General features: G+C 47.5%; 1 protein-coding gene across 2 annotated transcripts; it reads left to right on the top strand.

The window, feature by feature from the left end:
- Nucleotides 1-5,747: 5,747 nt before the first annotated feature.
- ZCCHC9 (zinc finger CCHC-type containing 9) lies at nucleotides 5,748-12,374 on the top strand. 2 transcript variants are annotated; one of them, XM_040090105.2, is made up of 5 exons: nucleotides 5,748-6,014; nucleotides 7,266-7,416; nucleotides 7,642-7,734; nucleotides 8,581-8,649; nucleotides 9,908-12,374. In XM_040090105.2, the coding sequence occupies exons 1-5, from the start codon at nucleotides 5,748-5,750 to the stop codon at nucleotides 10,249-10,251; spliced, it is 924 nt and encodes a 307-aa protein (XP_039946039.1). In that variant the 3' UTR covers nucleotides 10,252-12,374. The 2 variants fall into 2 exon arrangements, with proteins under 2 accessions (XP_039946039.1, XP_039946040.1); XM_040090106.2 differs by having other exon boundaries at nucleotides 9,903-10,157.
- The last annotated feature ends 8 nt before the right edge of the window (nucleotides 12,375-12,382 follow it).

Below are 12,382 nucleotides of genomic sequence, written 5' to 3'. Positions count from 1 at the left end.
AGATTTTAGCCTGTATTTTGCTTTTCTCCTGCTGACTTGCAAACTGCTGATGGGCAGCAGCACACTGTCCAGCAGGCTGCCACTTGCTAACAGCATTCCTGAGGGCTGCTATGGGGCTGATGACTGTTTCAGTGCCTTTAACAGCAACCTTGAGGATGAGGTCCACTGATGGTACTACATAAAAGCTGGAGAGCAGGGCTGCTCCTCAGAGTGCATTTTGGAGTGGAAATAGGCTGCTGGAAACCTCATGGGGTTCAGCAGAGGCAGAGCCTGGGAGAAGAAGGCTAAGAGGGTATTTTAATGATGTCCACCACTGTCTGCATCAAGGGAAACCAGGCTCAAGACTCTCCTTGGGGGTGAAGAGTGACAGGACAGGAGGCAACAGACACAGGACGGGACACTGGGAATTCCTCTAGCTTATTAGAGAGGCCTTTTGCCCTACAAGGGTGGTCAAACATTGGAACAGACCCAGAGATACCCAAAACTCAGGGAACAAGGTTGTAAAAAGTCTGATCCACACTGGGGCTGGGATGGGATTGGTGGATGTTTTGGGACAGAACACCTCCAGATCCCCAGCCTACACAAAGGTGTGATCCCTGACTGAACCAATCACTGCAAAATGCCTGAGATGAGCAAATAACCCAGAGCAATGCCCTGGCCATCCTTTGCTGTGACCAGACAGGGAATTGTAAGTCTGCACAAAACAGGGACACCCAGGTATGTCTTACTGCCTGCTCTGCTCCAACTGCGGCATTCTCTGTATTGCTGGGTTCCAAGCATGTCCTTCACAACCAAAATACTCCTCCTCACTCGGATTATTTTGCAAAGGCTTGTTGTCACCTACATTTTCCACTTCTGTGACCTTTCTCTCCATGACCTCTATACGGCCAGCAAGAGCAACTCAGCTGCTTCACGTGAACGGTGTACTTTCATTCTTCATTCCCATCACTAATTAAAGTTTTAAATTAAACGCGGACAGTGACAATTAAGCCAATGCAGGATGTCTTTTCTCAGTCCTACTCCCTCATGACGCTGCTCAGGAGGACAGTTTTCTGCTTGCTTGGAGCCCATTCTCTTCTGAGTGGAGCCCACTCTGGGGCTGAGGTGTGGGGAGCAGGGTCTGTCCCCTCAGCGCCTTCAGGGGCAGCTGGGAGGCAAATGCTCCCTGAGGATAAGTTCAGGAGAATGGCTGCAGCAGGGAACAACCTGAAACTTGGTGTGCCCACACAAAGAAAGAAAAGCATACAGAAAATGACTCAACAAGAAAATATTAAAGGTTCAAAAGCTGGGTGAGTGCACTTACTCTTGACATAAAATGCTGCTTCTTGTTTCCCATATTTATTTTCCCAACACCACAAGTACTGCACTGCTAAGACCCTTTTTTGCCAGTAAAAGCCTTTCCTGATAGACATCAACTCTCTATGTATCTTTGAAATTTATTTGATTAAGTGTCCCAGGAGCTATATGCCATGCCTGAAGCACTTCTCTAATGCTCTTGACAGAGAAACTATGGATTAACAGAAATAATCTCTAAGGTCAAGCTCTATCAAAGCCCAAATCCATCAAAGCCCACCCATGCTCCATTAGGCAGTTCATGCAGGGTGAGACCTGGGCAGGAATTTCCCATTACAAGACAAGAGAAAATGGCACTTTAGATGAGGTATCATGAAGAAACTTCTCCCTGGGAGGGTGGGCAGGCCCTGGCACAGGGTGCTCAGAGAAGCTGTGGCTGCCCCTGGATCCCTGGCAGTGTCCAAGGCCAGGCTGGACACTGGGGCTTGGAGCAGCCTGGGATAGTGGAAAGGAGTCCCTGCCCATGGCAGGGGTGGGGCTGGATGGGATTTAGGGACCTTCCCAACCCAAACCAGTCTGTGAAGTCTGTAGCTACAACAGTTGTAACTGGTTTCACATGTGACACTGCACACCTGAAATCCTTGGCTACCCCAACAAAACTGACAATAGGCTCTGGAGGTTCACGACTCTGTCTCTCCTACAGGATCAATGCACACCTGACACAACATTTCTCTGGAAAAATAAAAACCAAAAGGGAGCAGACAACAGGAGGAATGAGTTACAGCTAATATTTATATGCAGAATTAATTTACTAATAAGATTCGCTGGAATACAATTTAAGAACCTGCATGCTAATCTTTCTCTAGCAATGCCTCTTACAGTTGCCTTCAGCCTAAGGTTTAATTAAAAGATTAAAGACTTAAACAGTCACTTCTTTTGCCTGCAGAAATGCCTGTGGGAAACACCAAAATGCAATGCATATGGTACAGAAGTCCTACCAAGACATATCTTCTAAGAGGGCACAGTCACCTACTGCCCAGCCTAGTGATGATGACCAATATCACATTTTTAATCCACTCTAAATTATAGAAAAATAGTGGTCTCCTAATGAGAAAACATCAGTTATATTACAGTAATCAGTTAACAAGGGTAATGAAAGTATTTTTCATCTACCCACTGCTCAGGGAACTCAGGTGGACCCAGCAGAGAGGAAAAATAAGTTGATGAATTAGGCTGAATTAGGACAATTAATTTTTAGCTTATTTTATGTGTATTCTGGTTTGAAAATGCTGTCAGTTTTCAGTGTACACCTTTAAGAAGTATCTGTCTTAGCTCTCATTCCAGTTTTATGCTCTGCTTTCTGAACCAGATTTTGGGCTTTGAAATTACTGATAATCTACCTGGTACTCAGCTATAACTGCATAAAGTATTGGCATCTCTCTCTCCCTCTTCTTTTTTTTTTTTTTTTTTTTTTTCCCCTGTGGAAATGAGGAATTTATAATTTTATTGACAGAGAGGAATATAAGAAATTAGTAAGACAGAAAAGATTAGAGAACTCTCCCTTGCTGATTCCTCTGCCCAAGGAATATGTACCCCTGCTTCTGCCTGCAGTTTCAGCCTGTCCCTTCTCCTTTTCTCTGTGAAATGCAGCAGTTTTTCAAAGTACAGCCAATACTGCAGAAAAGGCCATTGTATCCAAACACAGGAGGATAATCCATTCTTCCTTTGTTCTTCCATACCTTCAACCGTAGAAATGGCAACTGTGTGACCTGAAGATACAAGCTTAAGTGAAGCACTGTGCAAATCAAGCGTAAATTCATTAATTTCCTCACTGTGGGTTTCTGGGAAAAAAAAAAAAATTAAAAATTACATTCTCCTGGGAGAAAACAGTGTTTTCTGTTTAGCATGCAGCCATCAAAACTAAAACCAGAGCAGATTCTTGTGCTATCCTGACAGTGAATATCTAACATTCCTACTTGAGCCATATTTCTCAGACTGTCATTTTGATACAAGAATAACAAACAGCAGCTTTGCAGTGTAAACCAGCCAAATAAAATAACTTTTAAGTCAAGGACCACACCTTAATCTTCCAAAAGGCTTCAGTTCATCCAGGCACTTAAACTTTTGCCTGAATATAAACCAACATATATTTGAGTTGATCCAGGAACAAATGTTGATGAAGCAACTAATTTAAACTCTTGTTAAATATCCTGAAAGAATCACAGCTGTGAGCAACACAGCCTGGTGGAAATGACATCCAGAGCTGGTCAGCTGAGCAGGCTTACTGAAGGGGATGCTGCCTTGGTTGTAGCAATCAAAGTCCATAAATATTAAGATTAAATATAGCTCAGGTAATCATTTAACAGTAACAAGAAAGCAAGCAGTAAGTGCTAAGCAATCTGTTCATCTTATGGAGAATAAATCAAAGTGAACCACCTGCACAGGAGCCTCAGAATATTGCAGAATTTAAGAGGGAACATTTTTCTTTTCTCTCCCCAGGCTTACATTCAAATTAAAACAGCCAGGAAAATGTCACCCTGACACTCTGCCAAGCAGTATTAACCACCCAAACCATACAAGCAAAAAAGTGTGAACAAAGATAACATCAGCTGTGTGTGTGTGTACAACCAAAGTTCCTGGCTTCAGCAGACAAAACCTCCTTTTTGGGGTATGAGGATTATGAACATATGAACACTGCACTGTGTTCAGACAATTTACTCTTTATTAGGAAAATACTGGGGGGGGGGGGGGAAGTAAAAAACTTGTCAATTATTTGCACTGCTGCTGTCTTGCTCATAACTGACCTGGTGCCCGGGTACAGGAGAGCTCTCAGCCCAGCAATGTCAGCGTGGAATAAATCCAAACCAGTGCAAATTTTAACAGGTGTGGCCTCTGCCAGGTAAGCGATACTTGAGGTAAATGATGTCTGACTCATTCCCATTTAGCAATAAGGTGTTAAAACACCCTCTTCCACTGCCTGCAAAACTGGATCTTAAGGGTGGCTGATCCTGCCTAGACACACATACACACAAAATTCCAGGCTGGGAAAGCAAGTTGCAGGTGCAACTGAAACCCCATCCTGTGGTTGAGCTGTAACTAACTACATCACGAAAGGAAATGTTTTTAATTTTAAGAAGACATACCGGCCCCTTCTGTGGTGGTGTGTTTTGGTTTTTTTTTTTTTTTTTTTTTTTTTTTTTTTTTTTTTTTTTTTTTTTTTTTTTTTTTGTTGTTGTTGTTGGTTTTTTTTTAATTTTTATTTTTTTTCCCCCTTCTTTTTTTTTGTTTGTTTGTTTGTTTTGGGTGGTTTTTTTTTGGTTTTTTTTTTTTTTTTGTGTTTTTTGGTGGGTTTGTTTTTGTTTTTGTTTTCCCCCCCTGGCTTTTAGACGGCGTTCATCAGTTATTTTTACCTGCAGCCAGCGCTAATTGCTCTTAAACGCGTGCTCGTCCTGCCCGGCAGCGGTGCAGTTTAAAACACTTTGTGCACACCTCCCTCTAGTGGGCTCAAAACCCCGGAAAACCGGCAAAATCCGCGAATTTCTCAAGGGAGACGCAAGCGTCAGGGATAATCACTGGAGAAAGCGTAACATTCTTTATGTATTTTATACAGTGTATGTATAATGCATATACCTTCGTAACGTCAACCAGGAAGCGCCATGGGGATCGAATGAAATGCTAAAAACTCAAGATGCAGCAGCCTGACTTGGGGGTGGGCTCATTATTTGGCTCATACCAATTTATTGAAGCTGCTTAATGGTCTCCTCCGAGAACACAGCTCCGGGGATTCACCGTCACCCCTCACTGACCCCAGCTGAGACCCCACCTGCAGAGCTGCCCCAGCCCTGGGACCAGCACAGGAAGGAGCTGGAGCTGCTGGAGCCAGGCCAGAGGAGGCTCCAGGATGAGCAGAGGGATGGAGCAGCTCTGCTGGGAGGAAAGGCTGCGAGAGCTGGCATTGTTCAGCCCGGACAGGAGAAGCTTTGGGGTGACCTCAGTGTGGCCTTGCGGTGCCTGAAGGGGCTGCAGGAAAGATGGAGAGAGACAATGGACAAGGGCTGGAGGGACAGGACACGGGGAATGGCTTCCCAGTGCCAGGGGGCAGCGATGGATGGGATATGGGGAAGGAATTGTTCCCTGGGAGGGTGGGCAGGCCCTGGCACAGGGTGCCCAGAGAAGCTGTGGCTGCCCCTGGATCCCTGGCAGTGTCCAAGGCCAGGCTGGCGCAGCCTGAGACAGTGGAAAGTGTCCCTGGCCATGGCAGGGGTGGGAGTGTCCCCACAGCCCCCTCAGGCACAGCCTCCTCCGGGCTCTCCATGCCCTCTTTCCCCACAGTCCCGCTCCCGAGCCCTCCCGCTCTGGCTCCCGCTCCTCCTCTTCCTCCTCCTCTTCCCGTCCGTCATCACCGTGCGCGGTCCGGCCGTGCCGGGGCCTTTGCCCGTGTCCGTGCCGGGGCCATGACCCGCTGGGCCCGGCGGAGCGCCCCGCCCGGGGCCCGGGCCCTGGCCGCCACCCCCTGGGAGCAGCTGGCGCCGAGCGGGGAGCCGGAGCCGCCACGGGCAGCGAAGGGGAGGAGGAGGAAGAAAGAATACGAGAACCAGGACGTGAACGGGTTCGCGGCGCACCGCGGGGAGCAGCGGCAGGAGGAGGAGGAGGCGCGGAGGAAGGACAGGCGGCGGGAGAGCAGGAGGCTCAGGAGGCAGGAGAGGAAGAAGAACGCCATGGTGAGTCCTGCCGTGCAGCCAGGGGAAAAAAAAAAAAGAGAAACCCTCCCTTTTTGCTCGAACTCCTCACGTTTGGGGAGTGTGTCGAGGGCCTTGAAGGGCTCGCATGAATAGTGCGCACAATTACACCCTTCGTAATAAAATGTGACGGGTTAAGGCTCGAGGGATGCCGGTGATAGCATCTGACTGCAAAAGTGTGTCCAAAGCAATTTAATCTAAGCAATACACAAACTCGCTCTAGTTCCTAGTGAAGCTCACACAGAGCACAGTCTTCACTTAGTGGGGCCCTGTGGGCAAGAGACAATAGGTTCAGCTGATCCCACAGGTTATGATGGAGTCTTCCCAAACTTTTCCCTCTCCTAACTCACTTTTATAGTGTTTTGTTTACATTTAGTGGCGATTCAGTGACTTCAGCCATACATCTTAATTAGGGGTGGTCGTGCTGTGGGAATGGGTCACTCAGGATGGTAACTGAGGTAAGCCTGGGATGGGATGTGGTCAGTCCAAAGAGAAGGATTTCATCGCAGCTGCTGATCCAACAGAACATTCTCCTTTATCTCCCTTGCTTTCAGCTGCTGTGTGGCTGTTCAGCTGCAAGGTTTCACCAGGTTCCTTCCTTTGCAAGGATTTTGGCAGAGCTGCGGGGTCTCTGCCCTGCTTCACCCTACTGTTAGTCCAGCCTGGATTGTGGTGTGTGTAGGGGGGGTCCCATCCAAGGAGTAGCCACTGTATTTTCCCCTGAAATTTCCTCTTTTAACCCCCAGTCACGTTCCCACAATGTTGTTAATAGAGGGCCCCATGTCGGAGGCACAGGTCTCTCTCCCTGTGGTGGTGCTGCTATGGGGCTCAGCAAGAGCTCAGCCCTCCCGTGCCATAGGCACAGCATGTTTCAGATGAAAGACATAAAGTTTGGAACAAAAGATGGCTTTCAGCTCCAGGTGTAGCCTTTGGCATGGCTCTCCTGGCTCAGCACTGTTCCCCCTGCCCCTTCGAGGAGTCCCCAGCCCCTCTTGGTTCCTGCATGAAACTAACTCATGTGATTTTCATGTGTGATCCATCAAACTGGTGTGTTGCTAGTTAAAGGAGAAAAGTGCCCATAATAACGTGGTTTGATGGCAGAGCACAAAGATTCTCCCTGGCTGCTTTTTCCTGGGGTCAAAATTGTGTTTACTCTTTAGGCCCTGTGAAGCTGGGATTTCCAGGTTTTGAGTGCCACTCACTCACAGAATCACTGGATTTTCTTCTTCCAAGGTGTGTTTCCACTGCAGAGAACCTGGCCATGGCGTTGCTGACTGTCCTGCAGTGCTGGAGAGCCAAGACATGGGGACGGGGATCTGCTACCGCTGTGGATCCACGGAGCACGACCTCAGCAAATGCAGAGCCAAGGTGGATCCAGCTGCTGGTGGGTCTCAGGAATTTGTGCTCTTGTGAAGTGGCTGGGTCTAGATTGTCTGACTGCTGGCTCTGAAGTTCTGTGTGTTAGATTTCTAACTTTTGCAGTATGATAATGAGGAACCTGACAGTAATTTATAGCATGAAGTGATTAAAATTTTGTCATTGCACTCTGTTGGGTCTGTGACTTCACAAGGGCTTTGATGTGGACCATAAACCCTGTGGGATTTTGCAGGGCCATTTCCCTATGCAAAATGTTTCATCTGTGGTGAGATGGGGCATCTGTCAAGGTCGTGTCCGGATAATCCCAAGGGGTTGTACGCTGAAGGTGAGTGTACTGATTCACTGAATTTAGTAAAATTAAACATCAGTGTCCTTCCTCCCTGATGCAGAAGAAAGTAACACTGCAAGTGAATGAGAATGTGGCTAAAAGGAATTCCTGTGTATCTTTCAGTAAAAGCCGAGTAATTCTGGGGAATACATTGTCAAATAATTACCTGGGGATTTCTGTTTTAAGTGTAGCTTTAGTATTGATGGCAAGATGAGGTGCAAAGTGCGAGACTTTGTGCCTCAGTATCAGGAAATGCACAGAGGAAAAGTAGGTGGTGAGAACATTCTCACGCAGTAGCTGAAGATGCTGGGAGGTGGCAAAACACAGGCTCTCACTAAAGGGAGGGTATCTTCAGTCTGAGTAACTTTATGAGAAATGGGGTCTAACTTTGAAGGTTTCACTTTTCCATTGGCTCCAACAGCCAGCATTCTGCCCCCTGGTGTTTCTCAGTAAAAATCTGGGGTCTTGGCAAACTCCAGAAGGTGATCTTGCAGCCCAGTTAAAGTAGAACAAAAATCACCTTGCTGTCAAGTGTTTGTATTGTGTAATTTTGTATTGTGTAGAATTTTATATCTCAGTACCTGCCTCTCAGGAGCCCCTGTCAATTTTAAAATTTCATTTGAGTATGGATTTCAGAAGAATTCAGCCTGTTTCTCAAAAAGAGAGCTTCCAGCAAATCAGAAGTACCCAGTAAGCAGTGGCTGGAATTTGTGGTGTGTGGTGCTGTGCAGAACGGTGTGATCCCAAACAGCTCTGTTGCTCACAGACACAGGAAGGGTGTTTTGTTCGGTGTTTTGTGCTGTTTTTCCCCCTCAGATGAGTAACGACTTTCTGTGTGGACAGGTGGAGGCTGCAAACTTTGTGGCTCTGTGGAACACTTCAAAAAAGACTGCCCAGAGAAGCAGAACGCAGGTGAGCTGCAGGGGGTGTGGGGTGGGTGTGGGTCAGCTACTGCTCTGCATGACTGTGGTCAGGGAAGAGGCTTTGGGAAGAGAACTTGGGAGCAGCAGAGGTGACCTTTTGTTGGGACACTCAGGGAGGCTGTGGAGGAGTTAGTAAGTTGCAATGCAAAACTAAGATAATCCTTCTTTTAAAAAAGAAAGTTCATCTTGTGTATATCTGAAGGCCATATGAAATAATCTGTATTTTTTTGGCCTGTATTTGTGCTGCTGTTCACAGTTTGGCAGCTGTGCAGCAGAACTGGCTGCTGCTTTTTGCAGATTTCAGTGTGAAGTGGTGGAGCTGAACTCAATGCCAGGTGCAGGGTGGTGGTGTGTCAGGCCAGGGCAGGGACAAAGATCTGTCCAGCTGGATTCACAGCTAATGAACTGCTTTCTTACGTGTTCTGCAGCTTTCCATTTGGGTGGAAAAATTAAATTAGATAGCCCAAACCCCCACTGCACTACAGGAGGAAAAGCATCAAGCAAGGGTTTGAAGAATGATCCTGTTACTGGAGTAGAGTTTTCTACTTAGTTTCTATGGCAGTTAATGTGCCACTTCATAATAAGCCAAATTGGTGAAATTTATGTAAGAAATATTTATGGCATTTTCTGTATCTAATCCTGTATTTATGATCTTTTTAGGTCTGAGACCATATGTAGGATTCTAGGTGTGCTTTGCCAGTTTAGAATGGGTCAGGCTCAGCCTGAATTGGTATGACAGAAGTTTGTGACACCAAAAGACTCAGAAATTTCCCCAAACTCATCTGCAGGTAGTGAGGCTGTGCCCACTTGGGTGACTGATGTTTTAGAAGCTTGTAACTAAATTTTTTTCTACTTTTTTCGGGTAAGTTTAACATCCATAATGAGGACTATAAGTGCTGTTTATTTTCTCAAAGGACTTCTTTCAAAACTATCACAGCTGGTTAAAAACAGTGGAGTTAATTGGAACAGTGACACCATTGGCAAGAATTGTGATGAGTATGTTCAGATACAGGAAGGCAGGTGTGAGCTGCCAAAGGAGTTCAGGCACTACAGTTTCCAGTTTCCTCAGGCAGATTCTCAGGCAGATGGGGCCAGCTTTCATGTCCAGAGGCTGGTGTGGGTACCCACGGCATTCCCCGTGTGCAGTGCTGGTGGTGCTGGGCGTGCTGCCCTGCTGGGGCAGACCCCAGGCTGTGCAGGAGGCAGAGCTGGCCCTGGCACTGCTGTGCTGTGTTCCTGCAGAGCAGGTGACAGTCGGGCGCTGGACCCCTGGCCTGAGCGCAGACCACGAGGACGTCGCGGCCGCGCCGGCGCTGCAGAGACCACAGCCCAAGCGACCCAAAGTTGTCACTTTCTGAAGGCCTCCTGGCTCTCAAACAGTTCTCCTGCGCTGTTGCACTCCAGAGTGGTGACGACAGAGAGTGGATCCAGGAAATCAAGCAGGCTGCAGAGGAGCTGTTGGTTTGGTTTTTTTGGTCTCCCCTCATTTTCCCAGTTTGCCTCCCTAACTTGCCTGGTTCACTGTAAAGCTGGGAACAACAGGAACACAGCAAGTGGCTATTTTATTAAAGGAATTGTGGGTGTTTTTTAAAGGTTCTTGTTGGATTACGGTTTGGTTTTGCCTTTTCCTTTTAGGAATAATGAACTTACTCCTCCGTATGTTCTAGCTTGTGCAGTGGTGAAGTTAGAGATCGGCCCTGTGGGCTGCTGAGCTTGGGGTGCAGTTCCTGATGGTTACAGTTGTTATTATCAGCCATTAACCTCATTGGTCATGCACATTGGGTCACTTGAGTGTGTTCACTAGCAGAATCAAGCCCTTCCTCTGAAGTCTGTGGTGAAACACACCCCTAAAGAATTGGAGAACAAGTGAGAAGCTTTCTCAAGTTTATTTCTTTTTCTCAGTTTATTTCTTTTTCAAAGAAAATGCTCAAAAATCTGCAGTGTTTCCATGCCTTGGTGAGCTGAGAGTAAATTTTTGTTTGTATTGCACCTGCCTGCTTCATGGCAGACTTACTATTTTTAAATGCAGACTGCAGCCTTATAAAAACTGGTGGATATTAAAAAGAAAGATTAGGAAGCCAACTCCAGAGTTCCTGCAGCCACCAGTGTTACTGGAGATGTGCATCCTGACCTCCCCTCACATGCTTTTCTTGCAGCCAAAAACAAATACAAATGAAATTGTGTGGAGGTATTTTATATTTGTACAGGTAATTATTTTTAATAAAATGCTGCTAAAGAATACAGTGGTTAGATGTCATATTTTAGGTTTCTTGGTGCTGCTATGGAGACTGAGATAGGGGGTATACAGTTTGTATTAATCAGTGCACATTTTTAAATGGGGAAGAGGAGTGGATGTGAATGAAACCAAGGTTTAATTACGGAGTTTTAATGAACTGTTGGATAAAAGCTCAAAGCTGTCAGTTTAATGTGAACATTTTGGCAACAGACATTTAACCCAGTTTAAGAAGCATTTCCCTTTCTGTTTTATGAATTAATTATATTGTTCAAAAAGCATCTTTTTAGGTAATTTCCCTGCTTCTTGGCTTTGTATTGTGTTCTTGCCACCTTGAGGATGTGGACTTGGCCTGTCCTAGTGGTACCAGTGCTGCCCAGTGAGGGCTGGTGCGAGCAGTGGGGTGTGCTGTGGTTGTGCAGCTCCCGAGGAGCTCCTGCAGAGCAATCTGAGCTGTAACTGCTGCACAAAACCACTCGTTAGATGCACCCACTGGTATTTCACAGAGGGATGCGTGGCTACAGGAAGCTGTTTGGAGAGCACCACACAAGTTGCTGCCCGTAAAGATGTAAACCTGTTCATTTACAGTGCCTGGTGCAGGTAGCATCTGGGCTGGCTCTCCCCGGTGCCTCTGTCCAGAGCCAACATTAGGGGTCTCTCTTCACTAGCACTGGGATCTCGGTTTACCTGTGCAGAGCTGCTTGCTGGGAGGGAGCTGGACCCTCCTGAGCTGGGAGGTGGCAAACTTGACCTTGGTGGCTTCCATGCTCTGGAGGGGGCTGCCCACGCTCCCAGAATGAGGTGCTGCACTTTGTCCATGTGAAGGAAATGCTGATCCAGAATCAGATCTGGATCTGTGGTCTCTGCTGCTGAGCCAGAGGCCGGGAGCTGTGTCTCTCCCTGCATTCCTGGTGAAGCACAGCCTGGTGGTGGGGCTCGGCAGGCAGAGCTGTGCCCAAACTGAGCCACAGGCCCGGGGACACCGGAAAGGTGTCACTCCCAGGGCTCCCCTTGGTGCCTCTCCTGCCATGCTCATGTGCAGACTGTGCTGGTGGGTTCTGCAACCTGTAAATCCCTGCGGTAGGCTCTGCTCTGGCTGCAGGGCTAGCTGAAAGTGTGTTCAGCAGCAACTGTGCCAGCCCTGAGAACTCTCACCCTGGCAGTGGTGACACTGTGCGGTGACATCGAGTGGCAGTGCTGCAGCTCACATGCTTTGCTCCCCTCACCCCCAGGTCCTCCAGAGTCCCCGTGCTGATGAGCACGCTCGTTGCTCTCGACAGGCCTCTCTGAGCTCGAACAGGAGCAGCAAACAAAGCAAACACATCACAGCACAGCCCCTGGAGCCATCCCCGTGTTTGTTGGTGAGGAGTGGATCCAGGGGTTGCTGTTGTGCGTTTGCTCCAGCCTGGCACAGCTGGCACAGAGGCTGCAGCTCAGAGCTTCCCTGCAGAACCCACCAGCACTGCAGGGCAGCCTTTTGCACCCCCAA

The sequence above is a fragment of the Hirundo rustica genome, chromosome Z, assembly GCF_015227805.2.
Source record: "Hirundo rustica isolate bHirRus1 chromosome Z, bHirRus1.pri.v3, whole genome shotgun sequence".
NCBI classification, from domain to species: Eukaryota; Metazoa; Chordata; class Aves; order Passeriformes; family Hirundinidae; genus Hirundo; species Hirundo rustica.
Note: the sequence above shows the minus strand (reverse complement) of the source record. Positions and strands in the feature narration are given on the sequence as shown.

Excerpts from the sequence above, each read along its gene's own strand:
- ZCCHC9 (XM_040090105.2), top strand. The coding sequence starts at position 5,748 with ATGACCCGCTGGGCCCGGCGGAGCGCCCCGCCCGGGGCCCGGGCCCTG. Across the intron at positions 6,015-7,265 it reads AGAGGAAGAAGAACGCCATG|GTGTGTTTCCACTGCAGAGA; the intron begins GTGAGTCCTGCC and ends TCTTCTTCCAAG. Across the intron at positions 7,417-7,641 it reads CAAGGTGGATCCAGCTGCTG|GGCCATTTCCCTATGCAAAA; the intron begins GTGGGTCTCAGG and ends GGGATTTTGCAG.